The sequence below is a fragment of the Carassius auratus genome, unplaced genomic scaffold (assembly GCF_003368295.1).
Source record: "Carassius auratus strain Wakin unplaced genomic scaffold, ASM336829v1 scaf_tig00009662, whole genome shotgun sequence".
NCBI lineage: Eukaryota > Metazoa > Chordata > Actinopteri > Cypriniformes > Cyprinidae > Carassius > Carassius auratus.
In genome coordinates this window covers 103,961-115,315 of record NW_020524057.1, presented here as the reverse complement: position 1 = coordinate 115,315, position 11,355 = coordinate 103,961, and the positions used below count along the sequence as shown (strand labels likewise).

Genomic DNA, 11,355 nt, shown 5'->3' with positions numbered 1-11,355 from the left:
AAAGAAATTAAAAACCAGTCTTAACATATTTATGCCACATTTCAACACAACACAGTATTTTTAAGAATAAAAAGTATTTTAAGTATTTAATTACAAATTACACTTCATTTATTTTTTGTTAAGGAAAATACAAATGACAAAATACTCAAAAGTAATTAAATACATGTAGTTAAAATAGGGGAGAACAGGGCACAACCTAACACAAGGCCATTTGTAACACACTTGTTTTAAATACTTCCACACATGCTAGTATGATGAAACAGTGTATTTACTAGCTGCCACATGAATACATTTTTCATTATTGTTTAAAAAAAATACATTATTTTATATGAACACAATAATTGTATTTTATTGAGAAAATATTTTTCTTGTATTTTTTTTTTAATTAGATCGGATTACATTTTAAACTGTTATATGGTCGTGTTATACAATTTTTTTGGGGAAAAATAAACACTCTAAACCCAAAGTAGGTTTACAAAAATGGAGAAAGTCAAAAAGCGTTAGGTTGTGCCCGCTCTCCCCTACTGCCCATCTCTGGCCCCTTACAGCTAGACAGCATGAGACTATGTTACAGATGTAGGCTAACGTTAGTTGAATTTCGTTAACAGCTTATAATATAAACATCAGTTTGTTCAGGTATAAATGCATTTATCCAATAACGGTACACATAGTTGAATAGCGTTAACTAAACACATTATGAACAATCTTACCTGCAGGTGGGTGTGTCACGTAGTCGTGATCCATCCTTGCTGCCTTAGCCACCATGTCGCTATCTTCACAGCATAGCTGTATAGACTGACGTTTTAAGGTTCTGTCTTCAGGCGACGAACGACGCAGCCACCACTGTAAACATCCGGAGCGAAGTGCCGGCTGCAAACATAGGTGCTACCTGTTTTAACATTAAAACTATGCCCTTCCTCTCTTCGGATCGCCTGTATCCATTTGGGTTTCAGGTTTGGATCCACAGGAAAAGAATGAAAAGAAAGGTAGGGCTGTTTTTGGTTGGAAGATGAACAGCCTGGAACACAACAGAAACTGCGACTCTTTGACTCTGCCATTTTTCGTATCTGCCGCGGACCGCTACGATAACCGGAAGTTCTAATACACTTCATTGACGTATTTCTGTTCGAAAAATGCGGAATTGCGAAAAAGGTCTATCTTCTGCGGATTCGACTTTAGAAGTGTTTGTGTTTTTTTCCCCCTCATTTATATTGTTTAAATTGATGTAAATTGTTCTGTCTATTTTACAGCTTTTATAACAAACGATGTGTGTCTCATTTCTATGTAACCCAGGTATATTCCCCTCAAAGTTAAATAAAAAGTATTTAGGACTCTTAATAATAATGTTTATTGAGTACTGAATTCATAGTTCTTTAAAATGTGTATATGGGCATCTCCTTTAAGAGCATTGTGTTATAGTTTGGTTGTAATGTACATGTGCAAAACGTGGGTTTTACTAACAAGTTAGTTTTGTATGTTATTCATTGGTGAATAATTGGATAAGCCCACCTGATATCTATGGAATGTGAAGTTTGATTGGTTCTTGAGAGTGGAGGGGAAAAGGAGAGAAGAGAGAAAGCGAACGGAACAGGTGTGTGTCAAAGTGCGCCGTTGTATGTGTGAGAGAATCGCGATTAATCCGAATAGGATTGGTTGATTTAATTTTTTTTTGATCAACAAAAAGTATTGAAATAGTTTATTTAGCAGTATTTGTTTTGTTTTCAAAAAGTTCGCTGGCTTTAAGCTGAATGCTAACTTTCTGTTTGTCAGTACACTTTCGAGTTCTAGTTTGCATACTACAAACGAAATAGTGACTGAGTAGCTGAATACTAAAGTGAACTTTTAATATCAAAATATATTCCTGGACATCCAGGTAGCGCCCTGAATGGGCTAGTTGCATATCTCCACCATCTTGGATTTCCGGTCTAGCGAGTGTGTGCGTAGATATTTCCGGTTTTGCGGGTCTTGTTATTTACTGCAGAAAATGGCGTTTTACACAAGGTGTTTGCAAGATCTGCCAAATATTACTATTAACGATGTCCACCGCATCATTCAAGCCTCCTCTTCTGCACCAAGAAGTAAGCGTGAGAAGGGGTTTAAAATGTATGTATCCAGTTACATCGATAACTACGAAGGTAAGTGAACACTGCAGAAATAAAACTGGTAAATAGTTATAGCCTAGCTAACTGCAACAGCCAGTTCTAAATAACTAGCTAGGTAATTTCACTATTTAGACAGTGTTTTAGTCTAATTGTGCTAACGATGTCATGACATTGTTTTTAGTATCAAACAAAGATCACACAGGAAGAGTGAGCGTCAGGGCTACTTGCTACAGATCTATGAAGAAAAATGAGAAAACACACAACCTTAGAGTCAGTTAAATGTCTCAGCTGTGTTCTGGGGTTTTTATGAGCCTTATCCTAGATTCTGTATAGCTATATATTCTTAAGGAACCTGTTCATACACTGGAAATCTAAATCAACTAGGTAGATGACGGTAATGTTAGCTCCTGAAACATGTTTCTAACATAAGCAAGCAAGATAGTTTATAGGTTTCATTTAACTGTAGCAATAAAATCTCTGAAAAAAATCTCTTTGCCAGAATTCAAAATATTTATTTAGCTCTCATGGAAACCCCGAATGTGGTTGTGACAGCTAATGTTCACTGTTCAGAGAAGTTTGTTCAGCCTGAACCTGTTCAGTGTTCAGTGTTCATTGTTTTACAAACATTTTTAAATACTTGCCTGGTTTCACAGAAAAGGCTTAAGCCTATTCCCAGACTAAAATTAATGTTTAATCTGTCTTAACTGAAAGCAATTTGCAGACATATCTTAAAATATGTCAGTGCCATTGTTTTGTCTCAAGATGCACCTCAGTAATTGTTTTTTCCCTCTCTAAGCCACGTTTATAAAAGCTACTTAATTTTTTTTTATTTAACTGAGGTTTAGACCTGGTTTAATCTAAGCCCTGTCTGTGAATCTAGAGCAAGATGAGACTGTGACTACTTGGACAAGGCTCAGTCTGCTTTCATGACCATTTAACACATTCTGATCAGCCACTTCTCAACTTGCTCATCCTTGGTTTTGTTCTGCAAATAATTTGAGATGACATCTTGTCATTGTATAACTGTAACGTTACAATAAATAAATGTTTGTTTTTTGAAGATCGTCTTTGTGGATTCATCCCCTGTTGAGATGTGCAATGCTGAGTGTTCATGTGTGGCTGGAACAGCACTGTGCAATCATACTGTTGCACTTCTTTACCAAACTGCGCACTATTCCCAACTGAACCTTACGGCAGTCCCCCCCGTTCTGAGTTGCACTGAGACAGAACAACGCTGGCACAAGCCAAGAACTATGGTAAGCCTCTGATCATTAAAAACAAAACTTTTTAACTTTTCATTAGACATATTTCATAATAATTTAATAATTCTCAGGGTGTGAAACCAGGTAGAGTCGGTGACATGGTGGTAGATTCTACCAAGCCAAAGCAGAGGACTGTTGCTGATGGTGTAAGGTAAGGGGGGTGGTGTGTATCACATTTTGGAGGAATTAGAATTATTTTTTCAACAAATTATATTTTGCAGAATTTGAAACTTAGTGTGTTTAAATAGTACAGGGACATCTTATATGCTGAAGGATCAATTGAATTTTGATTCCTTAAAATTTAATTAATTGCTGCTTCAATCGTTTTATATAAATATATATATATATATATATATATATATATATATATATATATATATATATATATATATATATATATATATATGTAAATCCTTTCTTCACAGGAGCACACTTTACAAAGCAGTGCAAGATTTGCCTGATCAAGACGTGCTTAAAGTGTCAGAAATTTACAAGGACTTTTCAACAGACATTGCACCACTCATTACTACCTTGTCTATAAATGCTGACATCGCACTAGTTGATTCTGCTCTTGGAAAAGTCCAATAAGGCAGCCCCATCTCCTTTCACCATCCAGTGCCAGTGAGCCGGACAGTAATTTACCACCCAGATTGCCCTCCTCCACCACTCCTACCTTTAGATGGTTACAGGCTTGAGCCCACCAGCTGCCAGTTTGTTTGCAGTCACCAACAGCAACTACATCTGCAGTCACTGGAGACTACGTTGGACATGGCCAGGAGAATAGAAGCTGCCACAAGGAAACAGAGTGACTCTGTGGAGTGGTACAGAGTTAGAAAGCCACGGATCACCTCTTCGCGCTTCAGGGAGGTGTGCCATGTCCGCGGCCAGAGCTCCTCAAAACACCTTGCTGAACGAATTCGGAGAGGAACAGCACAAACAGCAGCAATGAAAAGGGGCCTAGCACTGGAGCCTGTAGCAATTCAGGAGTATTGCAGAACAAAAAACACAAATTTCTGGCCTTGTGGGTTTGTCATCCACCCAGATGTCCCCTGGTTAGGGTCATCACCTGATGGTGTCATTTTTGACCCAACTGAAAGACCCCCATTTGGCCTGCTTGAAATAAAGTGCCCAAATGCAAAAAGCTATGTTGATTGCAGCTATTTAAAGTTACACAGTGGTACCATGCAACTAAAATCACAGCACAGCTACTACTGGCAGGTCCAAGGCCAGCTCTTGATTACTGGAATGGTGTGGTGTGACTTTGTTGTTTTTGCAGAGGATGACATGTTAATTCAGAGAATATATCAAGACAATGAAGTAGCCAGAATCATTAGAGAGAAAGGAGACTACTTCTTTTTTTATTTTTACATGTGAGTATTACACAGGTAATTGTACAGTACATCATTGAACATTAGTTGTTTTAATCACATGTACAGTCACTTTTGAATAGTCAAACTATGAAAATGTAAATACTTTGGAGATTTCTTAATGACATTAAAAATTTCATATTAGATTACAAAGTTTTGAAGTGTTGCATTTTGATTTAAGGGGCAGGGTTGTTTTTGAATACACATGGATTATACAGGTTGATTAAAAACTCAATTAATTCTGAGATGTTAATGTACAATTGGAGAGCTACTGTCCTGCTTATTTCAGCTCCAACCCCAATCAAACACCTGAAGCAGCTAATTAAGGCGTTCACAGTTACTTGAAATTTAAAGGCAGAAGTGTTTGATTTGGGTTGGAGCTGAAGTCTGCAGGAAAGTACCTCTCCAGGAGCAGGGCAGTTTAAGGAAGCTGAATGTAAAATAAAAGGTAATATGAGGGTTTAATTTACAAGTTGGCAATTTTCAAACAGCTCTATTTTGTTAGAATGTTCATTTACATACTGTTAAAGGCTCCACCAATTTCCAAAAGGCCAAGAAATGCTTGTAAGAAGCAAACCTAAGTATAATATTATTATAAGACAAAGTTAATTATCATGAAAATAATGACATGTATATTCCTTCCATTCTATTGAGATAACTGTTTTTTTTTTATTAGTGTGCATGTTTGTGACAGAATTGTGTGAGTAAGAGACAGTGAGTGTGTCTACAAGGGGTTTGTGTGACCGCGCGCACGTGCAGAGAGAGAGAGAGAGAGAGAGTGTATGAGAGGATTGTTTGCGTGCAAAGAGAGATCTCTCACACACATTTTAATAGAACATAAGAGCTATAAACGCAGACTCACGGTAATAGATAAAAAGGACAATATAAAGAGAAAACGTGAATGTTATGCTATTCTAACAACATTACCAACCTCGTGTAAAAACGAATATTGTCGTCTGATCCAGCGATGCGGTGTAAACCAAAACGGGACTGTAACTGTACAGTTTCCAACTGATATTGTAGATCTTCCAATTTCCTCTTCAGTTCGTCATAACTCATTGCCATTTCACCTGCCATTACTGATGTTGCTGGAGTGACAGGGTAGTCATGATCAGGTGCCGTTTGTGGTTCACTCATCTCAGATTCAGGCGGAGACGTCTCTTCTGGGACGGAGCATCTTGGTCGACGATCCCAAACATTCTCTCTCGGTGTGGGAAGAGTATAGTTGTTCCATGCAAAAAGAGAGGGAATAACTCCCCTTTTAAGTTTTCTCAGTCCCCCAGGCGTCAAAACAAAATTAGCTCCACAGAAATGAACACTACACACTCTAGTATTTTTTGTAGGACTGAAGTGATCCCTACGGATTTTCGTTAACCACTGAGCACGAACTTCAGCATCAACAGGGAAAGAATGAAAGCTTATTGCGCTGTTGTACCGAGACGAATTAGTGCACTGAGGTACACAGCAATGTAGGGAAGATGTTCTCTCCTGTCGCTGATAAACGACTTTATTCTTTTTTATTTTAAACATGCTTATTTTTGCTAACGAAGACACAGATCTTCACTTCTTCCCTCACAGTTCTATATGACCGGAAATAAGTATGCACACACTTGCGCCCCGGAAGTTAAAGGGCGCCATCTTGTGCAACGAGCCCAATACCGAGAGATTGAGGGTTCCCCTGGCAATGAGGGATCGCGAGGTTCACCAGGACGTGCATATCAGTGAGAACCGAGGGATTAAAGTTTCCTAACAAGGGAGGACTCTTCACTACGGTTAAGGTATCCCAGTTTAATATTTATTTGGCTCTTCGGAGTGAAGCGGCCAATTATCTTTTTGTTTTGTGGCCACAACGCAACGGTTACAGGCCTGCAACGAGGGGTGAGCGTGATTGGGTGTGTATGTGTGTGGGCCCACGTGAGTTAATGTGTTTCTCTGTCAAATTATAACGGTTGTTGTTTTTCCTACGAGGGGTTTTGATTTATAATTATTCCTTTTCTGTTGAAGGGAAGTTTCATATATTCTACACGTAAATAGATGGGCATTTAAAACCGTGTAAGAACCATATTGAGAGACATTTGATTTATTATTTGGTAAAAAGAGTCATACTCAACAGCTAACTTTATATTCCTGTGTAAATTGACATACAATTGTGAAAGTACATTTATCTGAGATTGTGTATCATTTAATATTCTAACTGCCCAATTGTGCTCATTTGAAAAGAGTCAGTTAATTGTAGTTTACAGTTTATTTATTTTGTTTTTTTGTTTTATATTTATTATTTTTCATTTAAATTCATATTTGTTTTAATAAACATTGTAATAGTTTTACTTGAAGTGATTTTGAGTTTCACTAATTGGTTTATGTTGGCAGGTAAAAGTTATATTCACATAAAAAGTTAGGGTTATAGCTAAACAGGGAATAGTGTTTGTGCTGAAGGGTGTTAAGAGAGTTCCCTTATAATTAGTCGAGAGACTGCAAAGTTTGAACCTGAGTACCCGCCCTAAGTGCTCAAGTACGTCATTACTGAGAGGGAAGAGGGTGCTACATCTATATCGTGAATCACTTCATTGTAAACACGCAATTCATGAAGGGAAACGGAGCTGTTTGAAACAGAGTCAAATGAACCAACTGAATCAAAAAGTGATCCACTTAAGCTGAGTTCAGACTGCAGAATTTTAGCCCAGTTTTTGGCTCGGCGACAGGTTTTGAGTATGTCTCTCAATGAGCAAAGATGCGATCTGAGAGAATCCCAGATGAGTCGCCGATGCTTGTGAGACATTTGGCATGCTAAATATCTGGACCTGTCGGTGATTCAAAATCATGCTGTCTGAAAAGTGTTCTGACTGAAAACTACATCGGCGATGACAGACAGTCAATGAGAGAGCAAGATACAGAGGAGGGGGGAGTTCGGCGAGGAGTTATAAACCACAATATCAGGGCCTGAAGCACCGCTGCGCATCACTAAAACACGCCCTTTACACGCCTCTCAGGAACAACGTCACGCAACCTCATCATTTCACCAACAAAGAGAAGTTATCAGAAAACTTAGAAATAAGTCACTGGAATATGCGGGATCACAAAACGAAAATAATAAAAGCGGCCGTTTGTTTGCATGCTTTGTTAAATATTCAAATTCAAAAGCATTGATCTCTTTATTTGTAGCCACAGTAGCCTATGTCACATTAAGAATGAATGATAATATCTTTATTTTTATAAAAGCTACCGAGAAAAAAAAACATTATATTTTTATGACAGGAAATGTGGAGTTATAACTCTTGAGACGAGATTTATGACAGATAATATAGGTTACCAAATAAATACACAATTGTTATAGAGAATAAGAAGCTGATGCCTGATTTCTCCAAGTGGTCATATTTACCATGTTTACTATGGTAACGTTAATGTTTAGTGTGCATAGTCTTTTACATCGCTTAAAATATTTCTGCCTTGTGTGGTGATTATAATCCACATCGGATCAGATCGCGTTATTTCAAATACTACTTTCTGCTGACTGAAAGTGAGTTTTGAGCTCGACTTATTTAAAAAAAAGTTTTTAATGCTGGGTGTATAGCTGTTCACTTTCTGAAATGATCCGCAGTGCAAACTCTCTATTTTTATAGAAGCTCCCAAACAAAAATGATTCTTATATTTTGATGACATAGCCTATGCGGAGCTAAACTCAGACTTATCAAGTTCAAGTTCAAGTCTGCTTTATTGTCAATTTCCACATGTACAGTACATACATACAGAGAATCGAAATTGCGTTACTCTCAGACCCCGGTGCATACAGATAACATTAACATTAAAGCCTAAAAAAATAACTAGATCAAATATAAAATGTAGATACAATTATACAATAAGGGAATTATAAAAAAAGACATATAATAAAAATAAAAGTTAAAAATAAAGTTAAATAAAGTTAAATAAAGCAGCGCAAGGTAAATGACAGATATAGTGCAAATCAATGAAGTGAACAACAGTGCAGTTAAAAGATTTTTTAGTGCAAAAAAATCACTTATTAAAAATATCTTAAGTCTGATTAAAGTGACAAGTGACCAAGAGCAGTTATTTAACTGACTGATGAGGTAGTTCCATGCCGAATGAGGTAGTGAGCGGTGAGTGAGCAGACCAATGCTGCACAAGTGACTCGTGCATGTCATCATATAATTAATGGGGGGGGGGGGGGTTCATAGTTCAGTGGTGCCTGGGGAAGAAGAGGGGAGGGGGGGCAGGTTCGGGAGGGAGTTCAGCTTCCTGACAGCCTGGTGGATGAAGCTGTCCTTCAGTCTGCTGGTCCTGGCCTGGAGACTCCGCAGTCTTCTCCCTGATGGCAGCAGGCTGAAGAAGCTGTGTGATGGGTGGGTGGGATCACCTGTGATGCAGAGGGCTTTGCGGGTGAGACGTGTTCCATAAATGTCCTGGAGGGAGGGTAGAGAGACACCAATGATCTTCTCAGCTGCTCTCAATATGCGTTGTAGAGTCTTTCGGCAGGATGTGTTGCAGGCGCCATACCACACAGTGATGCAGCTCGTCAGGATGCTCTCGATGGTGCCTCTGTAGAAGGTGTACATGATGGGGGGTGGGGCTCTGGCTCTCCTCAGTTTGCGGAGGAAGTAGAGACGCTGTTGTGATTTCTTGGCCAGTGCTGCGGTGTTTTCAGTCCAGGAGAGGTCCTCTGTGATGTGCACACCCAGGAACTTGGTGCTGCTCACTCTCTCCACAGTCGCACCGTTGATGGTCAGAGGAACATGCTGAGTGTGTGCTCTCCTGAAGTCTACAACAATCTCCTTCGTCTTCTCCACATTCAGAGAGAGATTGTTGTCACTGCACCACCCAGCCAGGCGGCTCACCTCACTCCTGTAGTTTGTCTCATCTTTGTTGCTAATGAGACCCACCACCGTCGTGTCATCTGCAAACTTAATGAAGAGGTTGGAGCTGTGTGACGGTGTGCAGTCATGGGTCAGCAGAGTGAAGAGGAGGGGGCTCAGCACACATCCTTGGGGGGCCCCAGTGTTCAGTGTGATTGTGCTGGATATGTTGCTGCTGACCCGTACTGCCTGAGGTCTTCCAGTCAGAAAGTCCAACAGCCAGTTGCACAGCGAAGTGTTGAGCCCCAGCTGACTCAGCTTGTAGATGAGCTGCTAAGGGATGATTGTGTTGAATGACTTCAACACAATCACTTCATCTACAGCGATATCATTGACTTGATTGCAAGTAAAAACAGACACTATTTCAACTGAACAGAGATGACATAACTGAATTCAATGATGAACTGCCTTTAACTATCATTTTGCATTATTGAGACACTGTTTTCCAAATTAATGTTGTTCAGTGCTTTGACGCAATGTATTTTGTTTAAAGCACTATATAAATAAAGGTGATTGATTGATTGATTGAATGCTGAACTGAAGTCTATGAACAGCATTCTGACATAAGAGTCCTTTTTTTCCAGATGGGTGAGTGCTGAGTGGACGGCAGTGGAGATGGCATCATCAGTCGACTGGTTGGACCGATATGCAAACTGGAAGGGGTCCAGGGAGGGGGGGAGGGCAGACTTGATGTGTGCATGACTAGCCGTTCAAAGCACTTCATGAGGATGGGGGTAAGTGCAACAGGACGGTAGTCATTGAAGCAGGATGGAGATGGCTTCTTCGGGACTGAGATGATAGTGGTAGTTTTAAAGCATGTGGGAACAACAGCCTGTCTCAGTGAGATGTTAAAAATGTCTGTGAATACATCAGTGAGTTCTGCTGCACAGTCTTTCAGTACACGCCCAGGGATGTTGTCAGGACCCGGAGCTTTGCGGGCATTGATCCTGCTGAAGGATCTCCTCACGCTGTCTGGGGTCAGAGTCATCACCTGGTCGCCGGGAGGAGGTGGAGTCTTCTGTGCAGTGGTGCTGTTTTGTTGCTCAAAGCGAGCGAAGAAGGTGTTCAGCTCGTTCAGCAGAGAGATGTTGTTGTCACAGGTCCATGGTGGGGGCTTGTAGTCCGTAATGGTCTGTATCCCCTGCCACAGGCTCCTAGTGTCTCTGCTGTCACTGAATTGATGAGCTATCCTCCTTGAGTGCTGTCTCTTAGCCTCTCTGATGCCGCGGGACAGGTTGGCCCTAGCTGTTCTCAGGCCCACCTCATCTCCAGCTCTGAAGGCAGCATTCCGTCTCTTCTGGAGTCTGTAGACCTCCCCCGTCATCCATGGCTTCTGGTTGGCCCGGACAGTGATAGTTTTTGTGATCGTTACATCATCAACACTTATTGATGTAGGCAGTAACAGTCTCTGAGTACTCCTGGAGGTCAGTGGTGTTATTGCATGTGGCAGCCTGTTTAAACATGTCCCAGTCAGTTGTGTTGAAGCAGTCCTGAAGAATCTCTGATGATCCTTCTGGCCACACTTTAATCTGTTTGTGAACTGGTTTGGCGACTTTAATGAGTGGTCTGTATGCAGGCATTAGCATAACAGTGATGTGATCTGAGGCTCCGAGGTGGGGGAGGGGGAGGGCTTTGTAAGCTCCTGTCTGTGTGGTGTAAACAAAGTCCAAAATGTTATTACCTCGTGTTGGAAAGTTGATGTGCTGGTGTATTTTTGGAAACACACTCTTAAGGTCAGCATGGTTGAAATCCCCAG

The 11,355-nt window shown here is 40.2% G+C and overlaps 1 protein-coding gene across 1 annotated transcript; it reads left to right on the top strand.

Moving 5' to 3' along the window:
* Positions 1-1,971: 1,971 nt before the first annotated feature.
* On the top strand, positions 1,972-6,456 carry LOC113072616 (uncharacterized). The gene is made up of 5 exons (XM_026245603.1): positions 1,972-2,135; positions 3,164-3,358; positions 3,436-3,515; positions 4,054-4,192; positions 6,310-6,456. The coding sequence occupies exons 1-5, from the start codon at positions 2,037-2,039 to the stop codon at positions 6,454-6,456; spliced, it is 660 nt and encodes a 219-aa protein (XP_026101388.1). The 5' UTR covers positions 1,972-2,036.
* The last annotated feature ends 4,899 nt before the right edge of the window (positions 6,457-11,355 follow it).